The sequence below is a fragment of the Catharus ustulatus genome, chromosome 1 (genome assembly GCF_009819885.2).
Source record: "Catharus ustulatus isolate bCatUst1 chromosome 1, bCatUst1.pri.v2, whole genome shotgun sequence".
Taxonomy (NCBI): domain Eukaryota; kingdom Metazoa; phylum Chordata; class Aves; order Passeriformes; family Turdidae; genus Catharus; species Catharus ustulatus.
The window spans coordinates 94,331,899-94,344,668 of NC_046221.1; the positions used below are offsets into that span (position 1 = coordinate 94,331,899).

At 39.9% G+C, this 12,770-nt stretch overlaps 1 protein-coding gene across 1 annotated transcript; it reads right to left on the bottom strand.

Moving 5' to 3' along the window:
* Positions 1 to 1,102: 1,102 nt before the first annotated feature.
* Positions 1,103 to 12,418, bottom strand: ZNF830 (zinc finger protein 830). The gene is made up of 10 exons (XM_033059198.2): positions 12,279 to 12,418; positions 12,076 to 12,175; positions 10,895 to 11,015; positions 10,321 to 10,354; positions 8,949 to 9,157; positions 8,516 to 8,606; positions 7,783 to 7,846; positions 4,890 to 4,970; positions 3,495 to 3,573; positions 1,103 to 1,732 (listed from the first exon to the last, which is right to left on the bottom strand). Exons 1-10 carry the CDS (start codon positions 12,398 to 12,400, stop codon positions 1,572 to 1,574), a joined length of 1,062 nt encoding a protein of 353 aa, XP_032915089.1. The 5' UTR covers positions 12,401 to 12,418; the 3' UTR covers positions 1,103 to 1,571.
* Positions 12,419 to 12,770: the final 352 nt, after the last annotated feature.

The window sequence follows — 12,770 nt, forward strand, 5'->3', positions numbered from 1 at the left end:
ACATTTCAGTTTTGGTCCAACTACATTTTCTCCAATTTGTCCAAACATTCATTTTTTATTTCAATATTCTCTGAACACTTATTTTGTATTTTAATACTCTCTGAATGTTGCTATCTCAGTGACAGTCCTAATTCATGTATGACTTCAGTGTTACATCAAACATTTTATCAGCATCAGCTACTTACACTTACTCTTACAAACAGCTGTAAGTCAGCACATGTGAGCAGGAATGTGTGAATGCAATAAATATAAACCACTAAGGGCCACTGCCTGAATTTTGACAGCTTTATAAATAGGAAGAGCTGAACCCAAGGATCATAGAAATTGGGAGTGATAAAAAAGCATCTCACTAAAAGAAAGGACTCCTGCTATATCAAGTATTTCCCCCAAAATAGGCAAATCAAATATCTAAGTTTAGTTCTAGTGTTTGCTGCTTGGTTGATAACCACCTCTGAGGCAAGTAGCTGGAGTGCTTTCATAAGGCCAGAGCTTGTTTTCTCCCTTTAAAATCTCACTAGTTTTAAATCAGGAATATTAAAAAAAGGTTAAGCTGTTCCTAACTTTACTTTTTGGTATCGGTCAAGCCACACATCCCTCTTAGTTTTAAAAAATCCTCATCAAATTTGAAATATCTGAAGATCTGCAAAAGTAAAAAAAAAAATTAAACACTTACCAAAAGTAGTTCTGCTTTCCATGTCCCAGTCTTGTCAAGTTTCTTTGTTCTTGGCTTTACTTAATCTGTGTTTATCAGAACAGAATCAATTTTAATGTTTTCTGTACCTAAATAGTATTTTAAGAAAATTTCCAGTATTTGCAGCTATTATTTTACTTCCTCAGTTTCCAGTTCAGTACCTTCCTCTCAGGCATTTTGTCACCCGTTCATTAAGTGATGCAGATATGTAACCACTGTGTTTTCATCCCTCTGGTTCAAGACATGTGAGGTATGCTACATGATGGCTGCACTAAGCAAAAGAGGAGGACTATAAAGAAAAATATTCAGCAGTGATGTGGTACATCACAGGATAGGACACTGCGGAGAAGCTGTAGCTCAGCATTTCTGAGCTTAGTCCTTATATACACAGAGAAGCTGTAACAGACCCTGAAAAAAATGTACATATTTTATTGGGAGCTGGGACAATGGACAGAAGGGCACCTACAAATTTTAAGAGATCATAAATGCTTAATATTTTCTTTTCCCTAAACTCCCAGTCTGGAAAACTTTGTAGACTATGCTAGAATTCTATAGACAATAAGCCAAGTCTCAAAATTACCAAACTGAGCTAATGCTTCCAAAAGCCTAGAGATTCTTTACAGATTTATTAATCCTATTAAAATACTTCTGGTAGGAAACCAGTTATTTTAACAGGCAAGGTGCATTCAGTATTGTAAAACAGTTGCAATATACAATTTTTACAACAAGTAATACACCACTGTAGATCTACAAATTTTTTTTAATAAGCTTGGCTTTTACCTCACGATCCTCTTTAAATAAATATTTAACAAAAGAATCTCCCTTCTAATAGTGGAAGTAAGACCACAGATAAAAGAGTATCAAGCATGTTGCAGAAATGCTACAATAAAGCCCCTTTCACCCGCCAGTCTTGTGAGAGCAAATCCTGCAGCTCTTCTTCATCTTCACTACCAACATCCTCCTCCTCTTTCTCTTGTGCTGCTCTTAATCTCATGGCTTCCTTTAACTTCTCCTTCATCTCGTCCTGGCGGTTCCGCAAAGCTCAACACGGCGTAGCATTCACTGTTGGAAAGTGAAACACCTTTAACATTTGGGGCCTTTCCATATTAATTTGATCATCTCCAGTGCTGGATTTTGTTCTATAACTTTGGATAAAGAAGCTTTACAGATTCCCATCAATGAAAAAGAAATTAGCTTTGACGACGCTAGTGCACCTTCTCAAGTGTTCACGAAGTGAAAACAGAACGAGGAGAGGAGAGAAGTGTGGCCAGTTCTCTAGCAACGAGATCTAATCCAAATACTTAACAAATGCATTACAGTCATAAAAGGTTTTTCAAAAAGCACAGAACCAATATCCACTTCCACACAAGAAGGAACACAATTCCTTGCTCCGTTTATAGTTTTCATGAGAGAAAGGTGTGACATCAATTATTAATTTTGATAACCTAGCGGTGGCATCTCTGAAAACAAAAAAGCAGCATGAAGTGTTCAGATTCTTTATCTGTTTCCTCTATGCTGTAACAGAACATTTTAAGTAAACATAATCCAAAAGCTTCAGGTTTCCATATACTTTAAAAGTTCTGTCCTTGAATTGTGTTTTATAACTATTCTAGCCACTTTAAACAGGGTACTTTTGTGAAAATGCCAAGTAGTACCAACCTGATGTAAATTCACCTTTGCCCCTTTCATTCTTATTTGCTCAGAAGGGTCAGCATGGAGGGGTTACTATCTTGATCCTGTTTCCCCTGGCATAATACCAATATGATTCTTACAGGCAGTCATAGCTGAAGACTTGAAGTCCAATAAATTTATTTAATTTTCAACTTAATTTGAAATAGCCTGCATTTTAATACACTCAGAAGTCAAAAAAAAATATTTGGAATTTTTATTTTGGGGAAAAATAATTACAGTAACAAACCTGAAATACTCTACAAATTTCTTAATTTGGTTCTATGTACCTACAGCAGCCTTAGCTAGTGAGAGAAATAAATCCTCTAAGAGAGGCAGGTTTAGCTCAAGCCCTCTCCAGAATTACACTAGCATAGTTAAAAGACATTCCTGTAATAACAAAGTTCAGTTTGAACCCAATGTTGTTGTTACCATACACTGATCATGTGTAGTATGTAAATCTGCCCAGATGGTTGAAGTGTTGCTTGAATTTCTAGTGTCTTTTTTTGTTGCATCTTTCTTTTCAGTCACTGCAATTGCCATTATCACTGTTAATATCAGTGTGTTGAGCTACACGAAAATGGTAACAAACTGTTCCACTGAGCCCAGGTTACTGGAGTTTAAACCAATGCACATCCAACCACTACAGCCACCCTTTCAGCAAAACAAAACTAAACAAACCACTTCATGTAACGAAGTGCATCACTCCACACAAACCTTTTAAACTTCTACTAGAATCAAAGAGGGTTTGCCACAAGACAGGACATTTTCAGTAGAGGAAATGTTTCTTTAAAATGTTCACATAAATTCTACATCAATCCAAATTCCCAGGGAAATAAAAATTAAGACATTAAGATATTTGACAGGAGCAGAGGGACAGTTGTTCCAAGAATTTGCATTGTGTACTTTCAGTGATTCCAGTGCATTCTCTCTTTGGAGAAAGTTATATAACTTTGTACCAAAATCCATGTCTTTATTAGGTATCATTCTGCAATTTGAGGGAGTCTGTCCTTCAAATACTCAGATGATTAATGAAAGGTAGTATCACAGATTAAAAGTGTTTTTATCACTCTAATCGAAGAGCAATCCATTACTGCTGGAGAAACAGAGAATTTGAGGAAAAATTGATCTACTTACATCTGCTCATCAATTTCTCCAATCTGGCGATCTAGTCGTCCCTCCTCATCATCTTCTGCCACTATTGCTTCTGAAATCTAAACCAGAAAAGCACTTAGTAAATTCACCTTCATCCTGAATTCCACTTCCACTCCTTCACAATGTCTGTGTCCTCCCCTGCTCCCCTCTACCTCAAGTCAATCGCCTCTGTGTATATTCCCATCCTCACAAGGGCAAATACTGAAAAAAAAATGGTCTGGTTTAATTTGAAATGGAAATGCTTTTTCTTAAAATCAAAAGTAGTTTGGCTGCTTTGGGGTTAATCTTCAGAAAATTTCAATACACTATGATTTGAAACTGAGCATAAACTACACACACACCCAGAGCCTAAGGCTGAAACAGGAGCTCTATCCCAGTGCTTGGGACTTAAATACACACCACTTATTGAACATACTGTTTAAATATTCCCACTAGATCCCGAAGTGTTTCTAACCTGTTATTTTTTTTCAGCATATACTTCTCAAATCTGAATGTCTGGGAGATGCTATGCAATCAATGGTCCACGCATAACTGAGAAGATTCCTCCTAAACTGAAGAATTATCTGAATGGCTTATGCTAGCAAAATGTATCCACCACCGCTTTTGTATGAACATTCGCTCTGTTTATAGTGCTGACTTCTTTAAAATGAGCAATGATACATTTCTCTGCACCACTTTTCTCGGCAGTTGACATATGAGTAACTATTTACAATTAAAATAATTAAAAGGATAGCAAATACTCTAGGGGAAGACTGAAAACACCAGGTAATCTGTAATACAGTTTTATATTGTACACAAGGGCAGATAAACACCTGCTGCAGGAAGACTTTCCATGCAATGGTAAAGAGTGAAAAATGGAAGTACAGAAAAACTGTGGCCAATTTACGTGTCTCAAACTCTTTTGTCACTTTCGCAGATTTTGGAGTTCCTTTCCAGTACATTTAAACTAAATGTGAATCCAGGTTACCTACACTTTATAGATACTTTTTTAAAAGAGAGACAAATGGTAGTGTTTTTAAAAGTTTAAAATATGAATACAGATCTAAAGAAGAGCCCACGATTGTGTTCTGTTTGGATACAGGACACTGATCCGAGCTATATGCTAGCTAAATAGCATTTAAATAAAATACAGTGTAACAAATGTAACTAGATACATATGACTGGATCTTGATTAACAGTTTTCAACTTAACTTCCTTTAAGTGGAAAGTACAAGGAACCCTTTGCTCATTTATAAAGTGCATTTAACCACACACTGCATTGAAACAAACAGCTGACAAATGCAGATGTCAGCCATTCTGCAGAGCTGCATGAAACTGTTGTTTTCCTTATTGTGTATAGTATTTAGAATCAATAAATATAGATTCCATTACTTACTGTGTTGACCTGTCGCATTGCCTTTTGAAATTCATCCCATTCTTTGTCCATCTGATCCTTTGGAGCATCAACTTTTCTCACCTAAGAAACATGAAAATTTATAAATTAACTAAGTCTAATGACTCTTTGGGGCACTGTAAAACCAGGAGAAATAGGAAAAATGATGCTGTGTTATCAGAAAAGTCTGATTAATGTACTTCAGTTTAAGTAATGGATATGAGTGAGAAAGTGCAGCTGCACAATGGTTTCGAAAGAAAAATCTGACTCTACTCCTGGATTAAAACAACATCCAACTGCAGCATTAAAGAATAATTATTGACTAAAAGTGACTGGTGTGGAATGTCTGGAGTAACAAAAGTGAGTTTGATGGTCTGTCATTTCACTGTGTCAGGTGATAGCTATTAAATTCTTCTGTAAGCTGCCTGTACAATTGCATACAGTAGCCATTTCACAAGCCAAAAAGCAGTGAATTGTTTGCCTTTGGCATAACGTAAAGTATCAACCTTTTCAGTCACTAGTCTGCTGGTGTTAGGTAGCCTGACTGTATTTCAAATCTAGTCTAATTTTGTTGGCTAACAGAAAAAACTGTACAGCTACAAACCAATTTTAATGACATGCAAAGCTTTTTATTCTGTGGTAGACGGCATTTAGTACTAAGACATCAAGTCTGAAAAAAGTAGTAGTGGTAAGAATGTGTTTTAAGATCTACAGCCAAGGTAATCAAAGCCAGATTGTGCTTTTAATGCAAATAAATAAACAAGATAGTCTACCTGTGTAATTGAAACTTCCACAATTCAAGACTGGAAGATGTGGCATATATTGTATTTTAGAGGACAGATTATGCCTGACTCAGGACTGGGTAGAAATTCTATAGGTAGGAGAACTAAGTAGTTTGAACATAATAAGTCATGGCACCATCTTTTTGCATTAGTTTTATTTTCCCTTTATTCATTCTGCTCTTTTGGTGACATGTCGGTCATCATCTTAGTAATGACAACAGTTTGGTGCATTTTGTTCCTGAGTGATTAAATTTTGTTCCTGAGTGATTATACAAAATCAAGTAGTATTAATTAAGTTTTTAAAAGAAATTAGACACTTCCAAGCAAACTCTTACTGGGAAGTAATAGTCATCATTTCATTTTTCTGTTCTGTTATTATTTCTATCATGTGTGTATGTACTGTGTTATTATGCATTGTGGTTGTCTTTTGTAATTCATAATTATTTGTATTTCTTACAATAAATTTAAACGCTAAAGTTATTATTTTTTCTTGAAACATTTATCTAATCCAGAATTTGTATGCTTTACAAATACCTGATGCAAAAAGCATTTTTCACACCCACAATCTCCCTTTCAAATTCCCCGTTAATTCTTAAAATAATTTTGTGTATGATTCCAACACAGAACCACCACAGCCACCTCAATATAAGTGATGTCACAAACATTTTCCTTCCTCTGAGTATTAGTTATACTCAGAAAGGGCTGAGCCTCTGCAAGCAATTCAAGGAGGAGCTTACTGGAACAAGGAACCACTTGTAAATTTATCAGTGGAGGCAGTAACCAGAACAAAAGTCACTAACCAGTGTCCTCACAGATATAAGCAGATTCTCCTTTGCCTGCTAGGCATTCCTGCATTCCCAACTTAAGATGAAACTAAGTATTTGAAAAATTTAGACACAAGAAAAACAAAAACAAAAAAAACCACCAAACTGCCAAAGCATGGCTTTTTCAGCTACCTATTTTAATATTTCAGGTATCATTGTTCAAAACTATTCACAATGGCAACACATGGGCATGAGTAGTGCAAAAAGAGTCTTGCCAGAGCAAATAAAACACCTAAGCTTGTTAGCGGGGCCAGTGGGACTAACTGAACATGAAGAAGCATTATTTGGAAGGTCTCCAAACTAGATCTTATGGCTTGGCCTCACAGTGCCAAGGTTTCTTTTTCAAATACCAGTGTTTATTTCGGTCTTCATTTAGTACTGTGCAAGCTGAAGGAAATATGAATGTTTTTGATCACAATTTCAAGTTTTTTAGTTGTGGGGGTTTGTTTTGAGAAACAAGGTGAATGCCCAAATTTCTTTTCTTTTCTGAGCATCATAAAACCCCAAAGTGGTAAAAGACAAGAGGGCTGAAGACCAAGTTCACTCTTGTCATGTAACCAGTCTACAGATGGCAGTGTGTGCCATAATAGAGTTATTTTCATTCCAACAGGATGCACCCTATCAGTCACACAGTAACTCAACACTTTTCAGCAGGACAAAGGACTTAGAGTGTTGTTATATCCCCAATTCCAAAGCAAAATGGAACATACAAATTAAGTGAACTGCTTTTCCTGGGACGACTCACAGAAATAAAGGTAGATTGTCCAAATTTCAGTTCAGTATTCCAATCAACAAATTACATTTCTTTAAGACCAACAGAGAAACCATAAGCAAAAATATTTTCCAAGAGATGATTTTAACAAGCTCTTCCTGCCCACCTCCATCCCTTTTTGTGTTTTCTAATTCATACAGAATGAATGTTTAAAGCTGCACCGCGGGAGGTTCAGACTGGGCAGTAGGAAGCTTTTCTTTACCAAGAGGGTGGGCAAGCAGTGGTACAGGCTTCCTGGAGAGGTGGCTGATGCCCCAAGCCTGTCTGTGCTCAAAAGGCATTTGGACAATGTCCTTAATAACAACTTTTAGCTTCTGTTCAGCCCTGAAGTTTTCAGGCAGTTAGACTAGATGATTATTATAGGTCACTTCCAACTGAAATAGTCTGTTCTAATCTAAATAGTTCATTTTCTTATATGCCAGTACGACTGATCACCTGCAAAAGCATCCTTACTACTCACAAAATCATTACAGCTGGCAGAAATAAATCCAGTAGTATAAAACAAGCAGACCACTTACTTTTGCATCCACTTCAGGATCATCAAAGAAACCTTCTGGCAAAGCTTCAGCAGTGTTTTCTTTCCTGAAATATTTGATTACTATTAGCCCAAGTTCACATTTTACAATCTGCTTTACTGCAGAGTTTAAAAGATTCAAGAATTAAATTCATAATCCTTTGTGTAAGTTTGCAGAAACACAGCAAGCTTTTAAGCCCTTAGTTTTATCTACAACCATCAAAACCTCCTCCTTCAGCTTGACTTTTCCTTACCTTGAAGGAACTGCACAGAAAGGTTTTAATCTCACTGATAAAACAAGAGCTGGAGCTTATGCTTCTTAAACTCTTCTTTTCAGTGCGCTGAACACCCAAACATTTTGACAGCACAGCTGCTACTTCTGAAAGACTAAAGCACTGTCTAAAGGAGTGCTTAAGTGAGCTGAACCATTACTATACAAAAGCAGTTTGCTTAAACAGTGGAAAGCAGTGGTTGACATTAAGCTCCCACAGCACACTGTTAAAATTTGCAGAGACATCAAACAAGACTCTGTATGACATTGCTCCATCTCTTCTCCTGCCCCTAGGCTGGCAAGATACCTGTCTGAAATAATGCCTGAGGCTGACATGTATACAAACTATTCTGAATGCAACCTAACAATAAGTTTAGATTTCTAGGTGACCACAGTCTCTATTTCCTGGAAGATAAATGTTTATTTACAACTTCTAAGAGCATCAATATTTGATTTGACTTCTTACCTTTCAACTACCTTCTCTTGTATCTCTGCTTTCTGTATGGATCCTGAATGGGAAACTATAGGAGCAGCTGGAGTTTTGGTGTCAAAAAAGTCTATAGGAAAGGACAGAAGTCTGTGACAAAAAGAACAGCTGTTCAGGCATTTCTAAAAATTCCTACTAGACAGGAATTTCAGTTAGTATCTTACTGAATCAAGGGAAGAACAGCCAGATGTTATTTCCCTTGGCACAACAACATAAAATCAACAAGCAACCACCACACAATAACGAGATTCTTTGACAGTTTATCTCTACTCTCAGTATTACACACCCTCACCATCACCTAACTACCCATTACCTAATGGTAATAATTAGAAAAATAAAATAAAAACCTTTCATCATCAGTTAAATCACAGGATCTCCTTAGAGAATCACTTACTATTTCAGTCAGCATTACCTGCAGGCAGAGAATTAGCTATTACTTCTTGAGCTGGAGGTGGAATTTCAGTTTTATGCACAGAAGATTTGCTTGACTGTTCTTGTTCCTCCTCTTCATCATCGTCGTCATCATCGTAATTCCCTGACAATAAACTGGGACCTGGGCCCTTGGAAAGCTGTACACTGGCGCTGTCTTTCTCTGCTTCATCAAAAAAGTCTGCTGGCAGCCTAGTAAAGAGCCCACAACACAACTGTTTGAAACTTCACACCAATGACTCCAGTCCAGCACCAGCAGTTCAGTCCCCCTGTGAGATATTGAGCAACGCCCTGAGCTGCACAGCTGCCAACACAGCCACTGGCTGAGGGCAGCACACACTCTCTCATTTTAAGTTCCCCAGAAATGCCCAGGTTAATTCCAAAAGCACATTTTAGATCTATTTTGCATCAGAAACATTAATAAAAATAACCTGTAACAAATTGGAATGGTGGTTATTCTTTTTCCACCCACTAAATAATTTGCTACTTATTTTGGGTACCTACAGCTGTCCTGGACTGCAGTTTAGCCACACAGGCTCAGCAATGAGAAAACTCAGATTTGCTGGAATAGCTACAGCCTGCAAGCCAAACATTTTTCCACATTGTATTTTAAACTAATCATACCAACAAGTTCAAAAATGGACAAACCTCTCAAGTGTTAATTTTGCACACAAACTCAAATTCTGACAAGGAAACAGCACGTGGTACCTATGCAAGATAGCAATTTATCTTGTGAATTGTACAGGAGACGCACAGGTGTCACCTGACATCTGCCAACCCTGCAAAGATGTCCAAATACCATCAGAAATTTTTAGGGGCAGTTGAGATGCTTAACCCAACCCATTTAAGTCAAATACAGTCCTATATTTGCATAAGTTCAACTGCAGCATATGCACCTACATGAATTTTAGGTGACAAAAACCATGTTAATGAAGATCTGTCATCTGTTAGTAGTTCTTGTTTAAAAAAATCATATAATTATACATTCAAAATTTGTCTTAATTTCAGACTGCCACCTCTTCTGTAGGATGTCAGCATTATTAGAGTACATGCTAAATCTAGTTATGTTCAAGCTGTGTAATAGCACATATCAATCCTTTAAAGTCTGTCAGTGACAGTAAAAGAATTCCTGTTTTCTCAGACAGTCCTAAGAGTTGATACAATCATCTCCACCCAGGAAGATGCTGCCTTGTTCAGGAATACACAACTCTGTCAGAAAACGGGCAGAAGCAGAGATCTGCTGACTCTCTGAACCATTGCCCTTGTCTAGGAGACAGAGATAAAGAAGAGCTGGGTGGGAATACAGCCATTGGTGGTTAGAAAAAAATTCATACGTAATAACAAAATCTACTTACCCCGACGAAGACGTGTGTGGCTTTTCATCTGTACCTGTACAACAGCCAAGAGGCACTTCTTAAAATCCATGTTTTTAAAAGAAACATCCCTAAGACTTCCATGACAGCACCAAGCCCCCAAATGCATGTGTATTTAACACATCTCATGTATTTACATGTCTGGTAGCACCAAGGAAAAATGTCACTGTTTTTCCTTTTGCAAGAACTTAGGTGCATGATTTGAGGAAAACCAGTGACTTTATCTCACTGAAAAGGAAGGAATAATACCACTGCTAGGCAAGTGCTCCTACTGCTTAATTTACACTGCTGCTCGATCTATTTGGGCCAAGCCTGTAGTTCCATGAGCTAATTTAACCCAATAACCCAGAAGAAAACCAAGTAAACTTCCAAAAGCACAGTGTTCTCCTAACACAGAACTCAGAGAAAGAGCAAGCAAACTTTTTCCCTTTTAAGCAGCAATGGGCTAACAGTAACTCAAAGGTCTGCTGTATTCATACTCACTTCCACAGGAACAAAACAAAACCATTCAAGATGCAAAATGGATGGATTCTGGCAAGCATTTCTCTCTCATTACCTTTTACTCTCTTTAGGTCTGTATTTTCCGTCTCAATTGTTTTTCTCTTGACAGGATGAGATGATGTGCCAGCAGCTGAGCCGGTGGCCGTCTGCTTTGTGCCTTTTAATTCTGCAACTCTCTGTAAAGAAATAAAAATTCAGGACACATTACTAGCAGTAACTTCTGGATTGCAGCTTAAAATGCAGAGCTTTTACAACAGCTCATCAAAGTGAGCTAATACCTTTCTAGAACAAGATCACTGAAACAGACACCACAGGTAGCAAAACAAAGACCAGTGTTTCTGTCAGCCTCTGGAATGATGTCCAGCCTGGACATGGAGGAAGAGGAACTGACACTCTCACACAAGGGAGGCTGTACCAGTAAGAAAGAAAAGACAAAGAGCAGTGACAGCAGTAAGGCACTGGAGAAAAGAGCAGGAAGGTTGGATTTATTCTAAGGTCCTGAAATACTAAATGTTTTAAAATTAAAATGCAGCATTTCAACAGCATGAAAGACATCACCCTGCCTTGCCACAGTCATCTAGTCTGAATGCAGGCAGTGAACTGGAACCCCTCCGTTCCTTTGGTCTTTTCCCGAGTACTTGTAAAATTAAACACAGTTTTTGCTAAGAAGTAGCAGCAGAACTCAAAAGGATAAAAAAATGAAAGTGGGGGGGGCGGGGGGGGCGCATCCAAACTCCCTAACCTGCTTTGCAAGTTCTTAATCTTTGCTGGTGAATTACTGAATTACAAAGGAATAAAAATGTATTTTCTTAACCCCGCATAAGCAGTCACTTGTCAGCTCACAGGTCCCCGAGCAAGCCGGGGGAGGGGGTGGGGGTTGTTTCCAAGTCCGAGCTGCAGACAAGTGACAGCCAAAAGCTGTCGCTAAGGTGGAGACTGCTTCACCTGAGGAGTGGACCTCTGACAGACACAGGACTCCCTTCTCAAGGGCTGCCTTTTCAAGCCCCGCACAGACTTTAGGAGAACAGGAGCCAGACGGAACAGCCAGGCTGGCTCCCACCCTCCTGCCGGCGGCGCTCCGCTGCTCCCACTGCCGCCCTTCCAGAGCCCGGAGCAGCGAACCCCAGGCCCCCGTTCCGGCGGCGCGGCCTCTCCCCGATCCCTTCCCAAGTGCTGTCCCGGTGCTCCCGCACAACAAAGCCCGGCCGAGACCCGCACCCTCCGCGCCCCGCTCACCTCCCGGTGCTGCTTGCCCAGGACGTGGGTCTGCCACAGCAGCTCGCTCTTCACGGGCGCGTTGCACAGGGAGCAGCTCAGGTGCCCCAGGCTGTTGTACGTGTCGGCCGCGTTAAGGGAAGCACCGTGCGGGGCGCGGACCCCCTCCCTCCATCCATCCCTCCCTCCCCGCCGAGCTCCAGGTAGCCCGGTGCCGAGGATATTTGGCGAAGGGCGAGTCGATGCGCTTCTTGCCCGCGTTCTGGCGCTGCTTCTCCCTCATGAGGCGCCGCAGCTCCTCCTGCCGCACCTGCTTCCGCCCCGCGCCCGCCCCGGCCGCCGCCATCTTCCCCCGGCGCGCGGGGCGCTGGGGCGGGGCCGGCGCGCGCCGTGACGGCAGCGGGAGCGCGCCGGGAAGGGGCGGGAGGAGGAAGAGGAGGAGAAGGAGGAGAAGGGATGGGTTTGTCTCCTTCGTCGCCTTCCTCAGCATGTTCATTAGTTAAACAGCGCTCGACACACACGGCTGTCCTGCTGTGGGGAACGTCTCTGAATAAACTGCCTGAAACGTGCCCCACCCCTCAGGCCAAACCACCCAAATAAGGAAAAAATAATAAACCTTGCATGCCGTACATCCAGATCCAGAAACACAGAATCACAGGGTGGGTCAGGTTGGAAGGCATCACAGTGGGTCATCTGGTCCAACCTGCCTAGCACAG

Excerpts from the sequence above, each read along its gene's own strand:
- ZNF830 (XM_033059198.2), bottom strand. The coding sequence starts at position 12,400 with ATGGCGGCGGCCGGGGCGGGCGCGGGGCGGAAGCAGGTGCGGCAGGAG. Across the intron at positions 4,971-7,782 it reads ATCCTGAAGTGGATGCAAAA|GTGAGAAAAGTTGATGCTCC; the intron begins GTAAGTGGTCTG and ends CATGTTTCTTAG. Across the intron at positions 3,574-4,889 it reads CAATGCGACAGGTCAACACA|ATTTCAGAAGCAATAGTGGC; the intron begins GTAAGTAATGGA and ends TTTCTGGTTTAG.